Source organism: Hydra viridissima, unplaced genomic scaffold, assembly GCF_058129835.1.
Source record: "Hydra viridissima isolate aposymbiotic clone 2 unplaced genomic scaffold, HvirCarnegie_v1 scaffold_5, whole genome shotgun sequence".
NCBI classification, from domain to species: Eukaryota; Metazoa; Cnidaria; class Hydrozoa; order Anthoathecata; family Hydridae; genus Hydra; species Hydra viridissima.
The window spans coordinates 2,140,714-2,168,491 of NW_028324304.1; the positions used below are offsets into that span (position 1 = coordinate 2,140,714).

Here is a 27,778-nt window from a genome sequence, read left to right on the forward strand (position 1 = left end):
AATGTGCTAAATAAATAGATACCTTAATAAAAGACCGAGTTATTTTTATTTGTACGAGCATTGTGGGAAATTTCGGCCTTCCCCATATTTCTTCACGGAATTTAATAATGGCTGTTAAAGAGGCGGCGAATAGTAGCTGAATCTAAGTTACTGGAAATTTTTGATTTGCTACTACATACTATCACTGTAGAGATCAACATGCCTATATCTTCCAATGTTTCCTTTCTATTTTAAACTAGCTTTGAGAGCTGCTAGTAAAATTGTTTGCTAATTTGCACAACAAAAAAGTGCTGTATCAGAGTAATACGGCAAAAATTGGTGCGTCAAATTCTGTTTTAAAATATCTGCCCAATGATAATATAGTAGAAAATGTGGAAATGTGGCAGTGGTTTGTTTGCATTTCGCAAAAGGTGGCATCCTAGACATTTAGATTATATAGATAAAAGTCACTGCAGTTTAACAACTGTTCCTGAAGAAATTTTACGAAATGCCGGAACTCTGGAAGAATTATCTTTAGAAGGAAATCAGTTAACTGATTTGCCTAAGGTAACTTAAAAGTCCTTTGGTTCAAGTTGAACAAATTTTTAAGAAGCAGTTGCCTTTAAATCTGATTAATGTTAATTATTGGTTACTTTATGGTGCTAATTAACAATATTTGTGCCATTTCCTAACATGCAAACATTTGGTTTATTTCTGAATAATTATATTTACTGTTTGAAACTAGTAAAAAGTTATATAACATTGTGAAGCATCTTTAAAACTGTTGTAGTGTAAAATAGGCTTCTCAAATGAATTAACTATGCATTCAAAATGAAATTTTAAATATGTTTTAAACCAAAAATCTTATAATAAATAAAATTTATATTTATTAGGGTATTTTTCGAATGACAAAGTTACGTCGTCTGGTTTTGGCAGATAATGAAATACAGGATCTCACAAACGATATCAGCAACTTGGTGGCATTAGAAGAGCTAGATATAAGCAAAAATGGTGAAGCTTGAGAATCCTATATATGTTTTTTCAATTCATTCTTATTTTAACTCTTCTTATGTCTTACAATATATGTAAACTGTTTGATTTAACCAATGATCAAGGCTAAGATTAATAGCGGATATGTATCAGCTGACAAGGTTGCTGTAACCTACCACTAACTTTGGTTTCATCTCTTTAAAAACTATTTATGATTATCCTAAAAGAATTTTAGTTGGCATACAATACTCAAAATTTAGTTAACTTTTATAGTAAATGTGTAGGTCAGCCTTGCCAATACATTTAACACTTCACATTATTTCACAGCTATTAATAATCAAATCAAGCAATAATGCTTGATAATGAAATCAATCATTTATGCTTGATTTGATTCATTATCACTACAATACCATAGTATGTGTGTCCATACTATAATTTTGCTGTATAACAGAATTGCTTAAGAAAAACAGAAAGTGCAGTGGTAAAATATTAAGTATGTGGTGAAATGTTCAAGGATGCAGAGTGAACAACAAAACTAGTTATCTATTTGAGAATCTTTTGCTCAAATCAGGGTTTTTAAATTGTTTCAAAGTTACCCTGTGTTACCTTGTGTTTTATGGCTTTTTTTGTTACACTATTAGACCTAAAGATGGTTCATTAAAAAATGCTACTACAGAGAATTTACTTGGGGAAATCACTTAATCAACTTTATTGTAGTAAATCACCCAAGTATTCTTTATTATTTAGATTGTTAATTGATTACTGAACTTCTTTCTTATTTTTTAGATTTCAGATTGATACCTGATTCCATAGAAAAATGCAAAAAGTTGACTTTTCTGGACATAAGTAGTAACACATTAGGAGAGTGAGTAAATATTTAAAATTATTGAAAAATTGTTGCAAGTTTGAAGAAAAGAAAGTAGCTTTTAAAGGGAATAAATTAGGAGAGTGAATAATTATATATATCTTGTTTATAATAATTATCAATAATCTCTTGTTTTAATGTCAATATCAGTGGTTTAGTTTAATGCTAACAATTACTAAAAGAATTACTAAAATATAATATTAAAATTAATTTAAAGGCACATGCTGGTCAAATTGCTGTAAAAATAAGTAAAAGTTTTTTAAAAGTTGATTTTTTACCCGTTGGAGTAGATGATCGTTTCTTTTTAAACACTTTTAAACAAGTTCATAAATATGTATGCTAATAGTGCAGACCTGGATGGAACTTTGAAATTGTCTTTTAAAGCAAAATTTAGTTTGTTTTAGTCAAACCTTTTATAGGATCTCTGATTCTGACTCAGATTACTGATCACTGTATGATGTATTAGTAATATTATGAAATAATAAAACTTATGGTGTGAATATATGTTTGCATTAAAAAGTTTTTGATATAGTTTTGGAATTTTAATTTTTTAAAAGATCTTAGAGAAATAAAACTGATGCCAAAATTTAAAATACTTTGTGCTTGTTGTGTCCACTTGATTGTTTATTACTATTCTAATATTATTCTAAAATCATTGTTTAAGTTGGAAAAAGTTTCCCCAGTTTGTATAAAACTAAAAACTTAATTTAACATTTGAAAAATCTAGAAAAAAAATCTAGTATAAAGAATCCAAGATTACCATAGTATACCCAAATGATGGCCTGATGTTGATAATCAATTTTTAAAATATGTTTAACAAAATCATAGATAAGCATTAAAAAAATCTATAAATATGTCTGCTCTTTATTTTCAACAACTAACAATTTATTTCAATAATACCTGTAAGTTTGAATAACAATTATAAATTCAAATAATATTTATCAATAAAAAACCATCTTGTAAAGAAATAAAGCACATTCTTATTTTATATGGTTTACATTTTTCTACATGTTATTTTATAAATTTTAGAGTTCCAGATTCAATTACAAAACTTGGTGAACTAAAAACTTGGATTACTAATGACATTGCTCTTACTGAAATACCCCCTGAAATCGGAAGGTAAAGATTTAAAGCTTAGTTTTCATATTCTTTTTACAACTAAATTTTCATTCTAAAGAACTAAGATTTTCTTTTTGTTTGTTCTTACTTTGTAATTAACAGGTAAATAATTAGTTCATTAATAACTAATTTGTTCATTAACAAGCATTATTATTATTATTATTTTTTATTATTTGATTTCTTGTTTGTTATTGCTCACACTTCAACTTTGTTTTAACTAAATTCAAAAAAATTAACAGTTAATTATTAATGAAAAAATGATTAGTTAATTATTAGTTCATTATTTCATTATCAAAACTTTTAATTTTATCTCTTATTTTTATTTAGTCTATCAAATTTAGTTGTGCTTGAGCTACGAGAAAACTGCATAAAATTTTTGCCCCTGTAAGTTATTATTGTTTCCTGGAAATCCTTTAAACTTTAATGGTGTATCTAATAGTGCCATAAGCATTCTAGGTCACTGTAGAATTCAATTAATATAGGATCATTTCAACATCAGCATGGTAACAATCTACTATTACTAAGTTCATGGAATATGAAATGTTATGTTAAATTTTATGTTAAAAAGAACCATATCAAATACCTTTTTCTATTTTATTAACATTTTGAGAAATACTAAAAAACTAAAGAGTTTATCTATTTCATATGGCTGTACCACTGATCATTTAAAATTGGCTCTTCATAGTATTTAGCCACAACTAATGCAAATTACGCATTCATGTTAAACCACTTTTTAAATCTGAAGTTTTTTTTAAAGCAAATACTTTTTTATTTATTTTTAGGAGGAAGGGGTGGGGGTTAGGTCATAAAAACTTACTTTAGCCAACTAAGTAACTATAAATATTGTTGTTTTTATTTATGATAGGGTAATAAAGTCAAAGAAAGAAACATGACTTTATTTCATGTAATTTTAAAATAAAGCTCTCGTAAAGATTTTTAACATACTCGTGTGCACTATTGTCACCCCCAAAGAAATGCTAATGTTAAACAGAACAATGATCATCATTAATGATTTACTAACTGCAATGGTGATGATGCCTCACTGAATTAAATAAGAATTTCTTAAATCACTGATAGGTTTTGGTTTGAAAAAGGTATTCAAAATTAGATTTTAAGAAAAGGTGAGGAAAATTTCAAAATACTTCATTTTATAAATGAAATAGCAAGATGCTGTGAAACAGTTTCAGTCAGTTTTAATTGGCCTAAATGTTTATGTTTTCAACAATTATGATAGCAAAAATATAGTTTATTAAAAATTTGAAATAAAAAGTTTTCTTTATCTACAGACAATTTAGCTAAAGTCATTGTTTTAGGCTGTGGTTAAGTTGATCAAAATGCAAGGGTTAAGTGCAGTTAATGTTTAACTTGGTATCTAAAAAAATTATTTTTTTTGCTTTTAGATCATTTTCTTTCCTTTCTAAGTTGGAAAGATTAGATTTAGGTGGCAATGAATTAGAAGATCTGGTATGTAATTTTGTTTTAACCTTTAATTTAGCATTTAATTTACACATTTAGGAGTGAGCTGAATGTTGGAAAGTAATGAGAAAATCAGATTATATATATATATATATATATATATATATATATATATATATATATATATATATATATATGTATGTATATATATAATGCTTGTTTTCTTATCATTACATCAATCTTTGACTATGTAAATACTGCAGATGTATATAAAAAAAATGATTTAACGCAATTAGTATTTTAAAATAAAAATATTTTAAAAATGTTTTAGCATTGATTGATTTGTATAGGAATCTTAATGTCAATTATATCTAATTATATCATGAAAATAGTAAAACAAATCTATAATCTGCAATGTTCCAAGTCAGCTTAATTCTATTGTGTATTTTTTTCAATTCAATTTTCTTTCTTTTTTAAATTATCTGAAAATGATTTTTATGTTTGGAATGCTGTTTTAATATTTATCAAATTTTTTAGCCTGATACTATTGGCCAATTATCTTGTCTTATTGAGTTATGGTTAGACAATAATTTCTTGACCACTTTGCCTGCAGTAAGGAGATCTTTTTTTTTTTTAAGTATTTTATAAATAATTTAATTAGTTTTTATTTTCTTCATTTCTTTCCCTCCCTAGGAAATAGGTGAGTTGAAAGCATTGCAATGTTTAGATGTATCTGAGAACCGCATTGAAGAACTTCCTGAAGAAATAAGTGGCCTGGTTTCCCTAACAGACTTACATTGCTCGTCTAATGCTTTACATGAACTTCCTCAAGGCATAGGTATTTTATTGGTTATAAAAATAGTTGATTTCCTACTCTTATACTATTATCTTCAAAATTCATAGATACTGAAAATGTTGGTTTTCAATATCTATGAATTTGAAGTTTTGTTAATATAAATAAATTTGAATTTGAATAATATATTTAACAATCTGAATAAATCAACTTATCTGTATTGTTCAGTTATATATTAGTTTCTTTTGAAATCTTTTTTTTTTTTTTTACATAGGGAACTTGCTTAAGCTTCAAATACTTAAAGTTGATCAGAATGAAATAGATGAAATAACAGATCGGATAGGAGGGTATAATTTTATTTTTATAAATTATCTCATATACTTGATAATTTTGTTCATCTTTACTGTTTTTTATTATGGTTGACAGTGATATATACTCAACTGTTATGAAAATCACAACAAAGTGTTTAAAATTTTATTTCCAGTTGTGTCAATATGCTGGAAATGGTTCTGTCAGAAAATGTGATTGAGGTTTGTTTGATATTTCATTTGTTTCTTTCTTGGCTTTTAGTAAGTATTAATTTAATTTTAAAAAAAATCAAGCATGTTAATGTAAGCTTGCTAGTTTTGTTATTTTTACTTTTTTTTTTTATAATTGTTAAAGAAGCTTTAGGATTTTAACTATTTTGGTTTCAGTTTCTTCCTGCAGCTATTGGCAAACTTTCAAATCTGACTCTTCTAAACATTGATCGTAATCGTTTATTTACATTGCCACCTGAGGTAAACTTTTGTAGTTAGAACTTTGCTGCTATATGCCCATTAAATTCACCATTCTTTCTTGTCAACTGCGATCCCAATATTGTGTGTTAAGATTTTTAAAATATTGAAATGTTTCGTTTTAGATTGGAAATTGTGGTAAGCTTAGTGTTTTGTCAGCAAGAGATAATCAAATTGCTAAAATTCCAAAAGAAATTGGCTCATGTAAAAGCTTAACAGTGTTGTCCCTCTCTGGAAATAAGTATAAAACAATATTTCATTATGCTGTTTATTTCTTTTTTCATTCCTTAGATAATTTTAATTCATTTCAAGTTTTCCTTGTTTAATCTTTTTATAGTTTTTGTTTCAGTTTTATTTATTACATAAATTGATTATATAATATTTGTTGCATATATTGATTGTTGCTGATTTTGCTTTCAGATTAGAGAATCTCCCACTCTCAGTGTCAAGTCTTCCATTAAAGGCATTGTGGTTATCACAAAATCAGGTGTATTTTCTGTTTTTTTTTTTTTTTTTTTTTTTTTTGCTTTGTTTTTTTTTTTTGTTTGTTTTTTTTTTCTTTGTATGTTTATGTTTAAAAAAACATTTTTTTGAGGTTATTTTAAGTTTTACAAAGATTATTTAATTTCTTATAACACTTCCCTTTCCTTCTCTGCACTTCCCCTCCCCCCCTCTGTCTGCAATCTTTTATTTGTTATTTCAGTTGCTCTGTTTGTCATTCAAATAAATTTCAATTAACCTGCACTAAAAAATTGCATGTTTTCTGTTAGATATTCATAAACCAATCTTTTTAATCATTTTAACTGTATTACAGTCACAATCTGTTCTCAAGCTACAAGTTGAAGATGATGAAATGACATCAGAGAAGGTCCTTACATGCTTTCTTTTCCCGCAAGAAAAACTGAAATGCTCTAGTATAGGTATAAGTCAATACTTTAGATTTTGAATTTTTTTTTGTTAAATGTAAATAGTGCATAGGTTTTAAAGTTTTAATTTATGCCAAGATAAAAAAAAAATTTCTTAAACATTTTGTTTTCAATTTTTTTTTTTTTTTTTTTTTTTTTTTTATGAGAACAATTTTGTTAACAAATTAAAAGCAGGAAGTCAAATCTAAGAATCTCATTTAAGAAAGTGATAAGCAAGCCTGTGCATACTTAATAAATTCACAGCTTTTTACAAAAACGTAATTAAATTCACATTTAATGAAAATTACCTATAATTATATTCACATAAATGTATGATTTTATTCATACTTTTAAAAATATTCACAGCTTTTTATTGTTACAAGTCTGCTATTATTATAAATAGATATCCACAACTGCTACAATGTTATTTTTCCAAACAACAGTAGAATTGCTTTCATTTTTGTTTATAATAAGATTTGTTAATGGCTGGATGGAGACAAAATAGATGTTTTAAAATGATATTTGATAAGTGGTATTTATTTCGAAAAACTTATTTGTTGAAGTCTTTTTTGAAGGGTAAGGTTTTTGAGTTTCTGGCCTAGAGGACTTATATTCTTGAATAAAACATAGAGGAGTTTTCATTAATACTTTTTTTAGTTGTATTTTCTTTTCTTCAAGGTATATAATATAATTTATGTTGATATTTGAAAGGGTGAAAATAAATTTTCTTGTGAATTTCTTTTTGTTTTTCAAGTTTCACAAAAAGTAATTTTTTTTTTCCACTGTTATTTAGATGATTTGATGAAAGATGTGTATGAGGGTGACAATAACATAAGGGAACACAATCAAAGTCAGCCTGCTGTTAAATTTCCTGACAATATGGCAGAAAAAGAGGCAATTTTTTTCTTGTTCATAGATGTTTAGCAGTAATGAAAAATCATTATAGAGAAAAATCATTCTTTCATAATAAAGTGATAAAAAAAAAAAATTAAGGGTGAATTTAAAAACTAAAGATTGTATTTTTTTTTCTAATGGACTCTTCTTTTTTTAGAGTCTTTTTGTTTTGTTAGCAAACTTATTCTTTGGGTTTTTTTCTTTTTTTATTTATTACTTTACAACATTTTATTTTGATCTTTTAGTCAAATCTCCAGCGTCATGATACACCTTATCCTAAAGAACTTCGACACAGACATCCTAATTTGATTAGAAAAAGATCTGGATCTCTCGAAGTAATTTCATTCCTTCTACAGTTCCTTTCAATTTTAGGTTTTATGCAAAATGTCTTTACTTTTATTTTGGTTATAGAGTGATCGAAGTGACAGACCAGTATCATCAACTTCTGCTAATTTGAATCATGTAAGCTCCCCTGAAGAGAAATCTGTGATAAATCAAACAAATACAACAACTATGAGTGTTAATGGAAATGCATCTTCTTTAAATGGTATTGATAACCCAGCAGCAGCAGCAGAGGTTAATGATGAGGTATAACCCTATTTCATACATTCTACACAAATTATTACTAATAATTATCAGAAATAATTATCAGAAGTAATTATTACTAATAGTTATCAGAAATAATTATCAGAAATAATTATTACTAATAATTATCAGAAATAATTATCAGAAATAATTATTACTAATAATTATCAGAAATAATTATCAGAAATAATTATTACAAAAAGAAGGAAACAAATGTAAAAAATTACTTTATGTTGTAAGAAACAAAATTTGAATTCTTATTTTTAATATGTTAACAAATAGATAAATTTAAATCAGTTAGTAGACTCTCTGTTATGTTAATAAAACTATTTACATCTCTTTTTTCTTTTTTCCCTTTAAATGGTGGGTAAAACCTTTTTTTAACAAAAGTTTTTTTTTTTTTTTTTATTCCTAAAAGAGTTCCTCTGAAGAAAGCAGCAGTGGAGATGAAGGTGAAGAAAAACATATCCGGTTCAATGTGGAAGAAAATGGAAAAGGGCTGACTGATGATGAGCAGTGTAGATTGTCTCGTAAGGACACTCCACATTTTCTCAAGGGTAAGCGAATAGTACATAACAACGATGGTAATTTTCAGGAGATTTTATCAATTATTGAACAAAACAAAAATCATGCAGCTGATCATGAAACAGATGAAGAAGAGGAACTATCTAAGGTAAGTATTATTATTAAAAGAAGTGGAACAGTCTAATATGAACAATGAACAACATATTTAATATTGGATACAGGACAAAAAAATAGTCATTTATTTGTTTTACTAACAACCATTTATTTTTTACACTATTGCATTTCTAAATAAGTTCATATGTGTTTTCATAGCCTTTTTAATTTTTTTATATGTAATATTGATACATATTGGTTTACATATTGACATACTTATAAATATTGATGAAGCAACCTAGAGTTTTGTAGCAAATTATAGCTTTTTGAATTTTCAGAATTTATATTGTGATTGGTTCTTTGTGAAATTGTTTTGGTAAAGATGAATGAAAGTTTACACCACTGCATTTCTTTTTTTCACATTCAATTTAACCTTTACTTCATATATGTTGCTCCTTTCAAAATCATAAAACAACATCAATAATAACTTAATATTAAGACATCCTCAAGCATCTTTTTGTGCTTGAACTACTTGAGTTTTTTTCACCACTCAGATCTTTCTATAATCAGCTTTTTTTTTTCTTTTTTTTTTTTTACCTTTGTTTGAACTGAATTTATTTTTTATATGAAATGCATTTTAATTTAATTTCAAGGAAAACACAAAAAATGTTGAAGGTGCTGCAGATGATAAAAAAAAAGGTCAATATTTAACAAATTTTTTGTCTTCATCTTCTATTAATATCTACTAAATTCTTTTACAATGAAACAGAATGTTAAAAAATCTTTAAGATTTTTTACAAGAATGTTTTTATAGCTATGGTCAATATTTTAGCTGTGTTGCGGAAATACAAAAGACAAGACACGCCTACCATTGAAGAATTTACTAAGAGGTTGCCTGCACCAAAACCATCTTCTGGACTTATTTTTGAGGAAGAGGAAGAAGAAAATGATGATGAAGAGGAGGAAGAAAAAGAAGAAAGTGAAGATGATGAAGATGGACATGATAATGATGAGAGTGAGGACATTGAAAATGAAACTGTTACAAAAGTTTATGAAGAAGTACGTGGATATTAGCTTTTTAAACAGAAAATACTGAAGATCTTCATTGATCAATGAAGCAAGCGATTCAAATTTATTTATTTAGAAGCCCTGGAGTGGATTTAGAAGCTTATTTTACTGTAGTTTTGTACATGTATATTAGGGCACAAATATTTATATTTTTTATTAAATAGGTAAAGTTTAATTTTCTTATTAAAAATAATTATAATTTTTTGCACTTTTTATGTATTTTTATTTGAAATAAAATATATTTGTTCTAAATTGATTTGTTTTCTATTAGTTTAGTGTCTTAAAATTACTTTTCTTGACTGCTTTATTATGACCTTCATAATATTTGCAAAACTTTAGCTATCAACATCACTGACAAGAGACGGTCAAAGCTTGGGCATTAACATAGCTGGAGGAATAGGTACTAACACCTTTCAAGAGGATGAACAGGTATTTTTTTGTGGCATATTTTTAGTTGTTTTTTTTTTAAATTGGAACAAATACAGTCTAAAACATTTAAAATAAATTCTTTTTGGTGTAAAACTAATTTTACTAATTTCTCATGCACCATTTTAAAAACACATTGAAATATTCCATCACAAAAGATTCCAATATATCTTTTAATCAGTCTGCTTTTTGACTGTATCTTTTGTGGATTGATTGATTGATGTTGTTTCAGCTGGTTTTGAGTGGAAGCAATGTTGATCTGTTCCTGGATGAGGTGATATTATATCTAATTTTTAACAGCTTTATTACTAACCTTCAAATATAATCGTTTTCTCTTTGCAAATGGCATGAAGCTAACATTTTAAAAGATGCGCTGATTGACATTATTGTTTGAGTAAAAATCAACATTATGAATCACTTTAACTGATTGTAATCTTCTTTTTACCTTGCAAACTAATCAAATCCAATTGTTTTATAAGTAATACTGAGCAACTAAAATTTCACTGGTTTAATTTTTTTTTTTTTCTTGCTCAGGGTATATTTATTACTAAAATTGCAGTTGATGGACCAGCACATAAAGATGGTGTTCTTAAAGTTGGTGATAAAATTATAAAGGTGAATTTTGTTGGTAAATTTTTAAGTTACTAAACGGTGTTTTGTTTTTTTTTGTTTTTTTGTGAAAAAAGTAATTTAATATTTTATCTTTTAATATTTATTTTAAAGTATAAAATTGATTTTAAATTTTTTGGATTTAGAGGGTCTCAAAAGTCCTTTGAAAACTTTTTTTAAAAGCACATAAAAAATTTATAATTATTATAAACATTTATACAGCTTTATGACAATTTATTATGGCCATCTTAAGTTTTTCTTAGAAACTGTAAGAAAGTATGAGTTTCTAATACTTGTTCATAATTTCTAGACATAAATGTTATCAAAACTTTTAAAAATAGCATTTCTAGGAAAATAGATAAAGCATTATTTACTTTGATGTTTTGTTAAGAAATAATAGAAGGCTGAGTCAAGCATTTAAATTTTTTTTGTTTTGCTCCTCATTTTGCCTATATGACAGCTTTTACTGTTTTTGGCTTTTAATACAATTATCAGTAATTTTTTGGAGATTCTTGTCATAATTCCAGTCATAGATGATTTTTTCAATCAAAATAATTTTATTTGTGATATACTCTTTTGCCATTTCCTCCTTTAGCAACTACCAAAAATTGGAATAAGGTCTTGAGAGTTACTTGTCCTATCTAACAAAGAATTTTGAAAATTGATTTAGCCATACAGCATGTCTCATCCTGCTAAAGATCTTTTTTACTTAGGCAAATCAATTTTGTTAGTGGGGGCAACATTCACCATTCCCTCAACAATGTACAATCTTCTCACCCCTTTTCCACCAAGAGCGGACCAAATCACAGTTGTTTAACTGTCTGAATGATGCAGCTGGATAAATATTTTTTTCTCAAACTTTTCTTTACACATATTGAGCTTTTTGTTTGACATACTTAAGAAGTTAAGTATGTTCAACAAAAAGTTATGCTGAGCATCAAACAAAGACAGGTTCACTTTTACTTATTGTTTAAAAGTTGAATAGTGGTTTGATAGCTGATCTTGGCCTTATTTTGATTCTTGTTTTATATTTGATCTTTTTCATTAGTACATGCATATATTATTAACATCCTTTATAAAAATTAGTCTTTTCTTTAATGATATTGGCTGCCTCACAAGAAAAGTTATGTTAAGTATCAAACAAAGACAGTTTCACTTTACTTATTATTTAAAAGTTGAATAATTTCTGTATTTTTTTAGCCATACTAACCATTTTTGCATCATTTTTGTGTCAATTTTTGGTTTTTGCTGTTTTTGTAAATTATATCTAAGATTGTGAAAATAATGTTGAACAGTTTGCTTAGACATCTTGATTCCAGACTGCTCAGATTTGTAAGTAATTACATGATTGAATGCTTGTCAGTTTTTAAGTATTATTTTCTTTAGTGTTCTTTGACCTTATAGTGTTAAAAAAAGTTTTTACAACATTTAATTCTTTTCAGTGTTAAGCTCATTATAAAAAACTTTCTTCTCTAAATTTTTTAAAACATTTTTGACAGATACTCAAGAAAACATCTCATCTTTTAGTAATATCTCTTTGAGTATAACTTTAGCAAAATTATAACTTGTTAAATTTATTAAATTGTAACTAGTGTTAGCAAATATATAACTTCAGTCTTTTTTTTTTTATGTTGGTAAGTTTTTTCTCAGATATAATAGACAAAAAACAAATCAACCACTATGCAATGCCTGATTAAGGTTAAGGATGTGGAGATTTTTTTAGTTTAAGATTTTTGATAAAAAGTTATTCCTTGCTGCTTTTCTGTTATAGGTGAACCTTCTTGATAGATTTTAAATAAATAAAAAGCCGCAGAAATCGGCGAGCCATGCAAGTTTCAGACTAACTATAGATTTTCACACGTCAACAAAAAATCTACAAGTAAAGAACTCTTATTAGGCCTATAGTTGTTTGTTAAAATCCATATATTTCATAAATTATCTCTTAAAACTGACAACAAAAAAAATGGTTTAAGTTTAGAAAAAATGAGCTAAATACTTTATTTGATTTAAGTAGCTAATTAAATGATAAATTTAGAAAATTTTAAAAAATCTTCACCATAAAATGCACACCTGCACAACTTCCATGTTAATAGAAAGATGTTACAAAATGATTACTAGGTAAATAAGGCATAAAAAATTTTAACAGTTATTTTTTGATCAAAAGATATTTAAGGCTCTCAAATTAAAAAAAAGCACAATAATTTTATAAGTAAAACTAAGAAAAACAAGATTGTATTTAAAAGTAGTTATTTTGACAAAGTGGCCATAATAAATTGTCACACAGCTGTAAAACGAAATTTCCTAGAAAATTTATATTTTCATAATTTCATCTAAGTTTTATTTTTTTAGTTTTCCTAATTTTAAAGCAAATTAAAATCTAGTCAACACATGCTCCCAGAATTTAATAAAAGCATATGGTGAAAGCAATCTAGCAACAGCATGATGAAAAATGGCGAGAATTAGTCATTTTTTTAATCATTTTTTATTGGTATCTGAAAAGTATTTCAATACAAATTTCAGAATCTCAACTAACTGCTAAGCATAATTTTTGTGTAAATCTCTTTTAAAACATTTTAAAAAGCATTATATCATTTACATTAGTAAAGTGTCATTAAAAATCTGGAAATATTTATCAAAATGGTTGTAGCAAAATCATAAATGCCTTGGACTGAGTAGAAACTATAAAGATTGGGTTATTAAATTATCTCAGATATAATAGACAAAAACAAATCAACCACTATGCAATGGCTAATTAAGGTTAAGGATGTGGAGATTTTTTTAGTTTAAGATTTTTGATATAAAGTTATTCCTTGCTGCTTTTCTGTTATAGGTGAACCTTCTTGATAGATTTTAAATAAATAAAAAGTTATAGAGTTATATAAGTTATAAAGTTATAAAGAGTTAAATAAGTTATGATAGATTAATTTTGTGTAACTATGAGAGTTGTTTTGAATGTGGAAAGGGAAGAACCTTTAGTTCCATTTTACCAACTACAATAGGTTTGTTGTTGATGAATCCAGGTCTAATTTTATGATTTAAAAAACTTACATGTTGAAGAACTTGCACTTGATATTCTAGTTGAACACCCACTACTAGATTTACACATTGGTGTTATATATTAGTTAAATATTCTTTTTGAATAATGATAGTTATTTTTAAAATACACTGTATGTAAACTTTTATAGGAGAAATATAAAAGTTAATTTAAATTAGTTTAGGAAATTCATTTCTGATACCAATATTAGTTACCATGCCCAAATTTGAGTAAACCAAAATTTGCCTGGTAGTCAAGTATAATTGATTGACAGGTACAATTGATTGAGAAGTACAATAGATAATATGAAAGAGAGTTTGTTGGAAACACTGAGATGGAATTGGTCCTAAGTTAGTGTTTTAAATTTGGTGTACAAAGTTCAATTCCTAAAGTATTTTTTTTGTCAGATCCAAAATGTTCTTTTCTATTTACAAAAAAAATTGTTGAGTATTTGCAAAATAGAAAAAGAAAAACGTATTTAAAAGAAGTGTTTTTTTTTTTCTTTCAATATTTGATATCTGTAAGAATCTGTAAGTAAATGATTCCCAAAAGGATTTATGATTAATATATGGAGGTTGTCCTATTAAATTATTAATTCGTAAACTTAAATGATGAATATTCTGTTAAACAAATTTGTTAAACAAAATTGATACATGAAACAGATCTGTTTAAATAATTGATGACATAAAGTTAAAATCTGTTTTTAATAAATAAAGAGAGACTTTTTGGAATATCATAATTTTTATCTACCAAAAAGTGATTAGCTTAACTAAAAAATTTTTCAAATGATTAAATGAGTTATTAAATAGTCTAATTAAATCAATTTTACAGGTCAATGGTGTGGATATATCTGAGCACAACCACAAGGATGCAGTTGCAGTACTAAAAGATAGTGGTGATAAAGTACAACTTGTTGTGTTGCGAGAAGTTACTGATGAAGATCAGATCAATCTTGCACTGAAAGTAATAATGGAATTATAATTTTACTCCTTCATCAATTTTTTTAGACAATAAAACTATAGAATAAGGGTTTAAATTTGAAGTTTGTCCCAACTGAAAAAACCTGCTAAAATATTTTTAAATAAGTAATTTTATTGTCTAATGGCACTTAACAAATGAGGTGAAAACTTTGTAAAATAAGATGGTGTAAATTTTGTGTTGTATATTTCAAAAGCATAAAAATTTCTTTCTACAAAAACACAGATATTATGAAAGGTGTTTTATTTGATGTAAAATTACCTTTTATAATTAATAAAGTTTCTCATGGCTACTATATAAATATACATCAATTTCCTTAACAAATTAAAGGCTGGTTACTTTTTAAAGGGCTCATTTTTTGAGCCATTTTAAATTTATTTCCCATTTTCTTGTCCCTTATCACTTTGTTTTATTTAACAGATGATTTAGAAAAACGTTGGAAAAATGCCATCTTCAATCATAATTAGTGTTGTTATGACTTTGAAATTATTCGACTGTCAACTAAATTGATTAATGTATTTTTCGAAGTCGACCAAAATTGACTAATACATCTTTAAAATTGACTAAGTCAACTAAAAGTTGATTTAGTCAAAGTTTTTTAATTAAATTTTTTATTCAAATATTTCTACTGAAAATTGTCAAGCAACATTAAAGTATATGGTTATAATATTTGAACATTATAATCATATACTTTAATTTTGCTTGACAATTTATTTTTATGAAACGAAAAGAACTTTAAGAGAGTAAACAAAAAACCTAGGTGGTATGTAATACTGTTTTAACAACACATGCTGTTTTTTATCAAGAGCATTTTTTTTGTTCAATTTTAATTCATCTAATTTATTAGATGAATTAAAATCAAATAAACAATCAAAATAAAATGGAAATTACTATTACAAAGTAAAGGGGAAAAAAAACACAGATGGGCATTTTACATCATTTTTCACAACAATTAAAGCAAAAAATTAACAAAAAATTTAATAAAAAATGGTGGTGTAGATAGGTGGGGGCAAATGGGCGGCTAAACTTTTTTGCATCCTTAACTGAGTACCATAACACATTACTTAACATTTTGTCTTAAAAAGTATCAACTGGTTACTATAATCAGAAAAAGGAAACATTAATGAAGTGGTGCTACATACACTAAGCTAAGAGTTAAATTTATGTGATACAGCAAATTAGGTTCAATGTTCAAATATTTTGGTTGCATTAAAAAAACTGCTATGAATGATATTCTTATGCATTACTGAATCTTTATAAATAATTTATCTTTACAAGATAAACTACTTATAAAGATATCTCTTTACTAATTGGTCAGCATCATAACAATATTAAAGATTGATAAAATTAAATCAAGTGAAAAAATTGAGATAAGGATGTTAGTATGAATACCTGACTAAATTGACTTTTAGTCAATTAGTAGGAGACCCATAGTCAAATAAATCAACTATTCTATTTTTCAAAGTCAACTAATTTTGACTTGCGACTAGGCGAATTTTAGTCGAAGTCGATAACAACACTAATCATAATTGCCTCAATAGTGGATTCTAGAAATCTATTTTTCTTAACTCTATGTCCTACATTTCCACATGCAAACATCCAGTAAGAGGGTTCATAAACTTTTTTCTCTTATTTCAATGCATAGTTTTTTTTTTGTGCCTTTTGGCATAGTATTTAAGTGTTAAAGTATATTTGCAATCAAATATCTAAAGATTGCTCTAAGACCTGAAGGTTTGATTGATTTTTGTTAAAATCAGGAAAATACTTGAGATGTTTCTATAAAATCAGTTAAAATACTTTAACTACAAATGAAATGTGCCTGTGTCAAAGAAAATAACATTAAATGATTGGCTCATTGACTTAAATCCTAGGTAGTTAGCTACTGGCTGAAAAAAATAAAATAAAACACTAATTTTTATTATCACAGACTCAAAGTTGCAAGACTAGATACTAGACTATCCTTTGAGTTCATTTATTTATGAAGGGGTGTCTTTAGTGTGCTTTTTAAAGTAAAAAGCACGCTAAAGGCACCTTTTAATAAATGTGCTGCTCGCTTTCTTTGATTTTCAACAAAAGATGATAGAAACCGATACTAAAATAAATTGCTAAGGTTTGATTGCCATATCAATTTATTTTTTAAAAATTTGGTAAGTAAAGAATTTTTTCAGTTTCAGATTAAAACATTCATTATAATTGTTAACCCTAGTCAGATGGCATAATTCTACAACGTTATCAGGTGGCATAGGTAGAATTGTACCTATATTTATTTCTATTAATTTTTCACTAAGTTGTAATATTTCTCTACGAAAGTTTTGTTAAAATACTTAATTGAAGTTTTATGAAATATTACATGAATTTAGAGCCACCTTACGTAATTCATTATAAACTAATCACTATTTAAAGTTGCAAAAGTTACATTCTGGTTCATTTTCTACTGACTTATTTTTAAAAATAAAGGCGCCAATTTTATGCAAAAACAGATTGATATGGTGAATAAAAAATCAAAGTAGTGTTTATCTATGCAGCTGGATGAGAGTTAAATGAAGGAGATAAAAAGAAAAGTTACATACAATTTTTTTGTTTTATAATCATGACTTGTTCTTGAATGTAATTTTCTCTCACTGTTTTTCCTAAATTCTGTTTAGAACCAGAGAGAAAAAAGTGTGCGATTTGCCATGGAGCCTGAAGTTGAAGACATTGAAATAGAAACTTTGGTAAAGAATAGTGTTACTAAGATAAATATATTTAAAAAAAATTAATTACAGGTTTTATAATGACTATTGTAATCATGTATATGATATAGACAATACCTGTTATGCTTAAAAGAGATGCAAAAGGTCTGGGATTCAGTATTGCTGGTGGAAAAGATGCAAATCCTTATGATGGCAAAAATGATGAGGTTTGTTTCTTGTTTCTAAAATACCTGTAGTTAACCTTTTTACAATAGTGTTAGAATTAATTTTTTAAAATGTATTTTACTAGGGTATTTACATCAGTAAAATATCAGAAAATGGTCCAGCTGCTCTTGATAATCGCTTACAAGTTGGGGATAGGTTGCTATCTGTATGTATGAATAAAACATATATAGTGCCTTAAATTTATCTGAATATAAGTAGTATTTTGGTATAGGTGGTTAACATTGTTTATATTTTAGATTAACAATGTTGATGTCCGTCATGCGAAGCATGAAGATGTGGTGAAAATTCTTATAAGTTCACCAGATAAAGTTTCATTAATTGCTCATAGAGAGCGTGTAGTCAATAAAAAAATGAAACCTTTATCACAAGTAAATGGTGGAACTAATGTTAAGACATTTGGGGAAATAACTAAGGTAAATATTTATGTAATTTTTTAGTTTTATGTGTAACAAAAGTATATTTTAACTAATCTTTTTGCTAGTTTTACATGGTACACAGTTACAGTTTTTGTTCTGTATTTTTTTGAATGGTTTTTTGTAGTAACATATAATACTCCTAATAACCTGATTCTATATTAAGCTTTTTATTAGTTATGGAACACTTGGTTAACAAAAAGTTTTATTGGCACTCATCTATCTAATATATAAAGCCCAAAGTTTGTATGTATGTGTGTATGTGGGTGTGTTCTTTATACAAATTCACAGTTTTGATCTGATCCTCACCAAATTAAGCACACAGGTCTAATTTTTCCCAAGGAAGGTTTTAGGCCAGGTTTGGACCACTCCAGACTCCATGTTCAGGGTGCTTATTGCTGGAACTAAATTCCAGCCCCCTCTGACCACTCTTTTCCTCCAGCAAGGAGGTGGTTATGTAGCTAATAGTTTTAATAGTTTTTACCAATCAAAAACAAAAAAAATTCTAAATATGTGTTTGCGGTTTTTGAGGGATATTTTTGAAAAAGTATACAGTATAAATGAAAGAGAAAATTTGTAAAGACAGGTTTTTGTTTGGAGAGAAGATTGTTGTGATTTATCAATGTGTTTGTTGTGAAAAAGCTACATTACCAGCAGGCTTGGTCAGGAAAGGCGTGCAATCGCACTGTAATCTTGACCACGCATAAAATATTTATTTGCGACAACTTGGCCACGGCTCTTAAGATGTTTTGAGAACATTTCAAAAAGTACATGAAGCTGTGGGTAAATTGTCGTAACTAAATATTGTATGCGTGGTCAAGATTAGAGTGCGATCGTACGCCTTTCCTGACCAAGCCTGATTACCAGTGTGGTTTAGTTCCTTATATTTTGTAATGAATGAAAAATAATAACTTTTTTCTGATCTTAAAAATTGAGATGATTAAAGAATATATATATTAACACTTTATTGACTTATTCTGTGGGTGTGATTTATCATTTTTATATTATCAAGGGTAATTACTAGTGGCAAAATCATTTAATATTATAGGCAGCTACTAGCTACTATTATTAGGGTACCAGGTACAGCCTATAGGTTAATGTATCAATTGATTTAATTCTGCTTTCTGTGATCACTACAGATTGTTTGATTATTGACTATGCACCTCAGCCTCATTGGCTCATAAATATCTAAAATATAAAAAAATGATAGTAGTATGTGTTACTAGGTTATGGTGAGTTTATTTTATTATGATTTGTATCCATAATTAACATGTTTTGCAAATAGTAATCTATCATTTTGGAATTTTTTTATTAATTGCCATAAGTTTTTACATTAGGAGTAATTGGAGTTGGATGGTTAGAAAAGGGTTGAGTTGGATTTAGAACTTTTGCTAGCCAATTCCACCCTTTTCTAACCATCCAACTGATTGAAATATTGGGCCTAAAATTATTCTTGCATGTAACAATTTCACAATTTCTCTTGTGTATTTTAATTTCACAAAATTTCTTTCATGTATTATAATGATTAATTGCTAAGGCAATTAAGAAGTATTGTCACTAACAAGTCTTATGTATATGTGTTATATAATATCTCAATATAAAACAAATATAAAACAAATAATACCAAATGTAGTATACACATGCTAATTAAATGCTGACAAGATTGCCGATAATATTTATGTAAGGCTGTGACAATTTTAAAAAAAAATTTATGTAGAAAAAAAAGTTATACTTTATGTGTAAAGATAAAGTTGTGTGCTTTTTGTATAACTAAACATTGAGTTATGTTAGTCATTTTATTAAACTTGTTTTTATAAAAATTATGGTTAAAGAAAAAGAAACATTAAGTTAGTTTAGGATCACAGATTTTTAATGCCATTATTTTTTTACTTAAGTGTTATATTCTTTCAAAATTTGAAGTTCTTTTAAAATCAGTTTATCGTATCCAGGTTGAGTTCATTCCAGATGACAAAAGAGAAGAACCCAAACTTTTAGTTGAGGTTAATAAAATTTTTAAGTTTGATTTTCTTTTTATGCTTATTGTTCCAGTTAACTAAAATTTAGCTCTTTTTTAATTCTAGGAAATTGTATTGAAAAAAATGTCTGGTCCACTTGGCATGAGCATTGTTGGCGGTTCTGACATAGCATCACATCCTTTTGGTGTCAATGAACCAGGAATATTTGTATCAAAAGTATGTTGGTGTTTATACTGTACATATTGTTTACACCTTCATTAGCCTTAGATAATCTAATGTAGTTTGATATTTTGAATTTTTTCCTCTCAGACAAGTAAAGATTAAGAGTGAAGGGAAAATATTTATAAATCTAATTTTTGATTCATTTTCCATATCAAATGGCATACAATGAGCAGTTTATAGTTATATAAAATATTACTATATGGTTTTATATATATATATATACAGTAGCGTCCAAAAGTAATCGGACAAACACCTTATTGGTTATAAGGTGTTTGTCCAATTACTTTTGGACAAACACCTTATAACCAATAAGGTGTTTGTCCAATTACTCGAGTAACCAATAAGGTGTTTGTCCAATTACTTCGAGGTTTTTTCCATCGAGTTTACATTTTTAAATGAAATTTTGCATAAGCATGTCAAATTATACTACAATTATGAAAAAGAAAACAAAAATCCTAATTTGGGAGTAATTACTCAAATTTTTAATAAAAGAATGGAAATGATTGGCTCAAAAGTAATTGGACAAACTAAATATGTTGTTTAAAAAAAGCACTTTCTCAACAAAGGATAAATTTTCAGCAATATTTATGAAGATTTCTGTTAAATAATATACATAATGTTACATAGTGTTATATTCTGTTACATAATGTATATAATCTGTGCATAATCCTAGTACTTTGTTGGAAAACCTTTTGCCACAACGACAGCATTACATCAACGTGGCATTGAATGAACCAAATTAAATAAAACATCAATTTGTATTTCTTCCCAAGTGCGCTTAATCAACTCAAATAAATCATGCTGATTAGATGGTTTCCGAACACTAACTTTTCTCTCAATATGTTCCCAAAGATGTTCGATTGGGTTCAGGTCCGGAGATTTTGACGGCCATTCCAAGATACAAACTCTCTTTTGAGCTAAAAATTCCATGACTAGCTTGAAGGTGTGTTTTGGATCGTTGTCGTGTTGGAAAGTCCAACCACGCAACATTTTGTCTTTTGCATGTGGCAGCATTATATCTTTGATTATTCCTTTATACATGTTTTGGTCCATAATGCCTTGAAATCGATAGATTGGACCTACTCCATCACGGCCAAAACATGACCAAACCATTATTGAACCACTACCATGCTTTACTGTAGGAACTTGATACTTAACATCATTTCGAACACCTAATGGACGTCGAACATATTTAATACCATCAGGAACAAACATATTAAACTTTGACTCATCACTCCATAGTATTTTCAATCATTGGTTTGCTGTTTAATTTAGCGAATGTTAACCGTTCTCTACGATTTTTTGCAGAAACAAAAGGTTTTTTAACAGGTTGATGGCCAAAAAGGTTGTTTTGTCTCAAGCGACGCCTTACTGTTGCATAAGTGCAAGATTTTTGATGTGACTGAGTAAATTCTCTATGAATTTCTTTAGCACTCTTGCGCGGATCTGCCTTTGACGATCTTACTACAACATTATCTTGGGGAAAAGTTGTTGATTTCGGGCGTCCTGACTTCTTTGAAAGTGACTCCGTTGTTGAAAAACTTTTAACGTATAACCAACTGTTGATCGCGGAATGTTCATATCTGTTAACATTTGCCGCACAGTCTTACCATTATTAGATGTATGTACAATCAACTTTTTCAGTGTCTCGCTTAAATATTTATTATGTCCCATTGCAAATTATTGATAATTGAATGTTTTTATAAAAATCTGCCTTCAGAAAAAGAAGGTAAAATAGTCTAAATTATATCAACATTGTTAGAATTTAGTTTGTCCAATTACTTTTGAGCCAATCATTTCCATTCATTTAGCAAAATTTTGAGTAATTACTTTCAAAAGGGAATTTTTGTTTTGTTTTTCATAATTGTAGTATAATTTGACACGCTTACGCGAAATTTCATTTAAAAATGTTAACTTAATGAGAAAATATAACAAAAAAGGTGTTTGTCCAATTACTTTTGGACGCTACTGTATATTATATATATATATATATATATATATATATATATATATATATATATATATATATATATATATATATATATATATATATATATATATATATATATACATACATATATATATATATATGTATACATATATATACATATATATATACATATATATATACATATATATACATACATATATACATACATACATACATATATATATATATATATATGTATAAAAAGTTAGCTTCGGTTTCTTTATTTAATCATAAAGAAACCGAAGCTAACTTTTTCTTAATGTAAGTTACCAGGTCACACTTTTAAAATGTGACACAAAAAATATCAATCAAATGAGTTTTGAGTTTGAGTTTTTCATATCTAATTGTGATTTTTTACTTTTATTTTTTTTGTATTATTGTTTTTACTATTATCAGTATTATTATTATTAGTTTTATATTTAAAACAATTATTTCTTTCAGTAGTTTTAAAAAAAAAAATGTTTTAGTTAAAAACATTTGCATTTGTAGTTGTGAATGAAATAACTGATTTGAGGCTCCTATAATATTTCATACATAGACAAACATGCATACCATAATATGATACGGTATGTGTGTGTGTGTGTGTATGTAGGGATGTTTGTGCTGTGTATACACTTCATACATCACCTTCATTACATACATTACATGCATTATACATATTATATATACATTACATACATACTGTTATTGTCTTTTAGATAATGCCAACTGGGGAAGCAGCTAAAACTAATCTTTGTGTTGGTGATCGAATACTTAGAGTTAATGATAAAGATATGAGACATGCATCACATCATGAAGCTGTAGCAGCTCTTATATCAAATGATCCAGAAATTAAGTTACTTGTGCGTCATGATCCTCCTCCCTCTGGCATGAAAGTAAATATTTTTATTGATATTTTTTGGTTTGATAGCAAATTGACTTTTTAACTTGTAATAACATTTTGGTTTGATAGCCAATTGACTTTTCAACCTCTAATATTATAGGAAATAAACATAACAAAGAAACCTGGTGAGAAGTTAGGGATTAGTATACGTGGTGGGGCAAAAGGTCATCCCGGGAATCCATTAGATAAAGATGATGAGGGTATCTTTGTGTCCAAGGTCATTAATTCTGGTTAAATTTTTTTTAATGAAAAAATCCAAACAATTGCTTTGGTAATAAAAGTTTGTGTTACATTTGATCATTGTTGTTTTTCATTTTTTTGAATTTCAAGTTGAAAATTTCTATAATTGAGATTAGCTTCAACAATATGAATAATTTAAGTTTTAACTTTTAAGTTTTTTTATCTTAATTTTTTTTCATGTTTATTTTATCATTTTAACTCTTGGTTAAATATATATTTTTTAGGTCAATTCGTTAGGAGCAGCAGCACGAGATGGAAGATTAAAAGTTGGGATGAGGATATTAGAGGTTTGTTTTATAGAGTTTCCCTACTTAAGACATCAGTTAAATGTTTATTTTTTTACTGTTTTAATTCTTTTTAAAATTTTATGCAAGTTCATATCTCAACTACAATTTATTAGATATGTTTAGTTTGGTGAGAGAAAAAAATCATGTACATAACAAAAAAAAAACATTGATTATAAATCTTGTAAAACCTTAGATGGTTTCAAAGTCTCGTTGTTTCAAATGTTTCCATTAGGGTAAAAAGCTATCTGTGGTTTTTTTTTATTATTATTTTTTTTATCTGAGGGTCATCTTTCTGCACAAATGACATTTATAAGTCTAAGTTAGCATATACTGACAATATATTATACTATATGTAACTGTATATAAGTAGTTTATGTGTGTTTCTATAAAAAGCCAAATACAGATTGATACATATTGTGATATAAAGATTAATACATTTAAAAAAAGGGTTTTTGGGGTTAAAGAGTTTCAAATTTCGTGTTAGAATTCACCCAAGACAAAATCGCGCGCGTATTGCACGTGTGGTATTGGTCTATACAATCCGCAAATGTCAGTTTTAATTATTTGAATTCCTTGACCCCATTTTCTCTATCTTGATGTATAACGCTAAGGAAATTCTCTCCATTTTTGGAGTGCCTCGGTGCATTCTGACCTAACACCTAATTGCCTGTGCAAATTTTAATTCAACACAATGTGCATCAGTAATCATGTACAAATTACACTAAAGTTTTTAACCCGACATTTACAAGAACTTGATTTTTCCCTTGTTTATTTTTTCCAACTTTCCTTAAAACAATTTGTAAAAAAATTCATTTAATATTTTAATCTAATACTTAAATATTTAAATCGCAAATAAATAGTAAAAAAAAAGTCTAGGGTGTTATCATAACATCTTAAAAATCAGTTTCTTGTTGTTATACGGTTTTTGATTATGTACGGTTTTTGATTATGTACGGTTTTTCATTATGGTTTCAAATAGAACCATCATAAAATCATAGAAGGAATAGCAAAAAGTCTTATAATTTATACTTTTGTTTCCTGTTATTGGCTTTTTTCAGAAGCGCGATAGAAGTTTAAAACAGCATAGTTAAGGAATCTCTGACAAGTTCATGATTTAAAATAAAACATATTTTTTCCTAATTCATTAAGTATATACTTTGTTATCCATTTGTTATGTACTTTTAGGACTTTAAGTAAAGAAAACTTCGTGGTAACTTTTATTTTTGTTGTTTTTTTTACTCACCTCTGGCCCATTGTGCGACGTTCTAAGAATGTGTATTTAGCTGCACTCGAATTTTCGAGCAGCTCATCGTTGTCAGACGTTCTTTGATCGTTAAAAAATTTCTTATCAAGCCAAACAATCAAACAAAAAAGCGAAAAGAATCCGTTTCCTCATGGATTTGGGGCAACAAATTCTTTTCGGTCAATTATTTTTCCTTACGACCACTTCTCTTTACTCTCTCTTGAAAGCACGCTATAACATTTTTGACTGTTTAAAAAGAGTGCTGGTAAAAAAAAAGTTTATCTATAATTATATTTGTGCTGATTTCTTTTGAGCATATTTATTGTACTTGATAATGGTTTTATTGCAATTGCTAAGATTTTACTGCAGCGAGTATCAATAGGTTAATGGTACCAGTCTTTTGGGTGCGACCCACGTGGATGCAGTACGAGCTTTAAGAACGGCAGGCGATAATTTAACAACAATTGTGTGCGACGGATACGATGAACAAGCTGCCTCTGAGTTGATCGAAGAAAACATACTCTTTAATCCGTCTTTATGTGAGTCTCGGTTCTCTCCAGACTCCCAGTCTTCAGCTACCTCTGGTGATTCATATCTATCGGTAAATTTTTTGTTTTAAGTTTACTTGACTGACTTCCATTATATACGATTAAGACGATAGAAACTGCAAAAATATAATAAACAGACGTTTTTCTTAAATTACTGTTGTTATTGTTTTTATACTGAGATATTTTCACTTTAGGATGGCGCATATGAACGAATTACTTACCATGACCCAAGTAATGAACCTAAGATCGACGAACGTTATAGCGAAGCTGAGCTTTTAACGCGGAAGAAAGTTTGCGCTTATTTTTTTATTTTTTTTTATTTTATTTTTTTGTAATAAATGTCGAGGTTGTTTGAGAATTTCTATTGTCGAGTTGTATCGAGTTTTTTTTGAGAATTTTATTTCTTTAGGTGGAACGTACAAATAGTGAACAGCGTACAATCGACGCAGAAAAACGAGCGAAATTAAGACAAGAAACCATTGATGCTTTAGATACAGACGCCAAGCGAGCGAAACAAGTAATTACAAAGAGTAAAGAACTTTCAACTTCGTCTCTTGACAGTTCGGTTGGAGATCGTGATCATGCGATCTCACGTTCGCGAAATATAGTTGGCAGTGTTGTATAATATTGGTAGAATTAAAATTTTTAAAATCCAAATGTGACCACAGTTATATGCCACAGCGGTAGAAGAACTTGCTCATAAAATGTGGTGAGTTTGTTATGAACAGCGATTCTGTTGCGGAATGTTTTCATAAAGAAGGATAGTGCATTTGGTTAACGTTCAACTTGCTGGTGTAGATAATAATGATCATTTTTATTTTTAAAACAAAATCTGCTTTATTTACTCAATACTTGAACCAAATGTTGAAAGCTGCTTTATTGACAGCTGGGTCATATTCTATGCTTTGTATAATTCGGTGTTTACTTATATTTTCTAACATTTTTAATGTGTAACGGATTTTTATATGCATGCGTATGTAAATGAGCGTGCGCGTGTGTAATATATTGCTTTGTGTATGTGTCTATTTGACGTGTATTTAATGTGCTAAAACTATGACGTAAGTTTTACGGTTTGTAAGTTTTACGGTTTGTAAGTTTATCTATGTATGCACGTACGTAAAAACGCTTGTAAATGTGGTTCCTTGATTTATTTTTTTAAAGTTTAATAATAATAATCATCTTTAATATAGAAAGTATTAACTGTTTACTTTCGTGCTTAACTCGAATTTATTATGGAAATTCAGTGTACTACAATACTGCAAGATAAAAAACAATTTCGTATAATTCGTTGAAAGTTGATCCAGCACTTCTTTCGCTTGAAATTCTATTTACATATTAAATATTTCCAAAATATTTCAACTTAACATTTACATTTTTGAAAAAAAATGTAAATGTTAGTTGAAATATTTTGGAAATATTTCAATTAACATTTATTTATATTTCATTTAAATACAAATATAGGAATCCTTTTCTACCAGCTCTACAAACTCTGTTTAGGCTTACCTCCACCTTCAAGGTTTATCTCTACCACCGCTATAGTTAAATAATAACACTAGTTAATCCTGGTGATAGAAAATCATTTCTATATACATTTACATTAAATCTGAATCCATTTGTTTTTTTGTGAGTGAAAACATCACTACGTACCAAAATCTAGATATAGTCACCCAACGTGACTTCATTTCATCTTCTTGGCACTGCTTTTTATCACTTGTGTGTCTTAGTGAAACATTTCTTGCTTTTTATCACTTGTGTGTCTTAGTGAAACATTTCTTGCTTTTTATCACTTGTGTGTCTTAGTGAAACATTTCTTGCTTTTTATCACTTGTGTGTCTTAGTGAAACATTTCTTGCTTTTTATCACTTGTGTGTCTTAGTGAAACATTTCTTGCTTTTTATCACTTGTGTGTCTTAGTGAAACATTTCTTGGTGCTCCTACTTACCGGAGAATTGGGCTTAGAAAAAGATGAAAGTTTAAATAGTGCTGTATGAGTGATATTTTAA

General features: G+C 27.7%; 2 protein-coding genes across 4 annotated transcripts in view; both read left to right on the plus strand.

Annotated features, from left to right (window-relative positions):
• The window catches only part of LOC145189540 (DNA polymerase beta-like), a 208,412-nt gene that overhangs the window by 14,892 nt on the left and 165,742 nt on the right, over window positions 1-27,778 (plus strand). The gene's annotated exons all lie outside the window — the stretch shown is intronic.
• LOC145189264 (protein scribble homolog) lies at window positions 37-26,960 on the plus strand. 3 transcript variants are annotated; one of them, XM_090086670.1, is made up of 36 exons: window positions 37-546; window positions 873-990; window positions 1,756-1,834; window positions 2,864-2,953; window positions 3,281-3,337; window positions 4,354-4,417; window positions 4,907-4,981; window positions 5,063-5,207; window positions 5,437-5,509; window positions 5,647-5,692; window positions 5,858-5,941; window positions 6,064-6,179; window positions 6,359-6,425; window positions 6,753-6,858; window positions 7,637-7,737; window positions 7,983-8,072; window positions 8,149-8,325; window positions 8,741-8,995; window positions 9,594-9,639; window positions 9,773-9,999; window positions 10,348-10,437; window positions 10,667-10,708; window positions 10,969-11,049; window positions 14,909-15,040; window positions 17,701-17,769; window positions 17,859-17,954; window positions 18,038-18,118; window positions 18,210-18,386; window positions 20,336-20,386; window positions 20,468-20,578; window positions 23,273-23,449; window positions 23,558-23,674; window positions 23,922-23,984; window positions 25,610-25,828; window positions 25,970-26,065; window positions 26,185-26,960. In XM_090086670.1, the coding sequence occupies exons 1-36, from the start codon at window positions 370-372 to the stop codon at window positions 26,398-26,400; spliced, it is 4,011 nt and encodes a 1,336-aa protein (XP_089942796.1). In that variant the 5' UTR covers window positions 37-369; the 3' UTR covers window positions 26,401-26,960. The 3 variants fall into 3 exon arrangements, with proteins under 3 accessions (XP_089942796.1, XP_089942797.1, XP_089942798.1); XM_090086671.1 differs by lacking the exon at window positions 10,667-10,708; XM_090086672.1 differs by lacking the exons at window positions 37-546; window positions 873-990; window positions 1,756-1,834; ... (13 more) ...; window positions 8,149-8,325; window positions 8,741-8,995 and having other exon boundaries at window positions 9,597-9,638; window positions 9,771-9,999.

Excerpts from the sequence above, each read along its gene's own strand:
- LOC145189264 (XM_090086670.1), top strand. The coding sequence starts at position 370 with ATGTGGAAATGTGGCAGTGGTTTGTTTGCATTTCGCAAAAGGTGGCAT. Across the intron at positions 547-872 it reads AGTTAACTGATTTGCCTAAG|GGTATTTTTCGAATGACAAA; the intron begins GTAACTTAAAAG and ends TATATTTATTAG. Across the intron at positions 15,041-17,700 it reads AGATCAATCTTGCACTGAAA|AACCAGAGAGAAAAAAGTGT; the intron begins GTAATAATGGAA and ends AATTCTGTTTAG.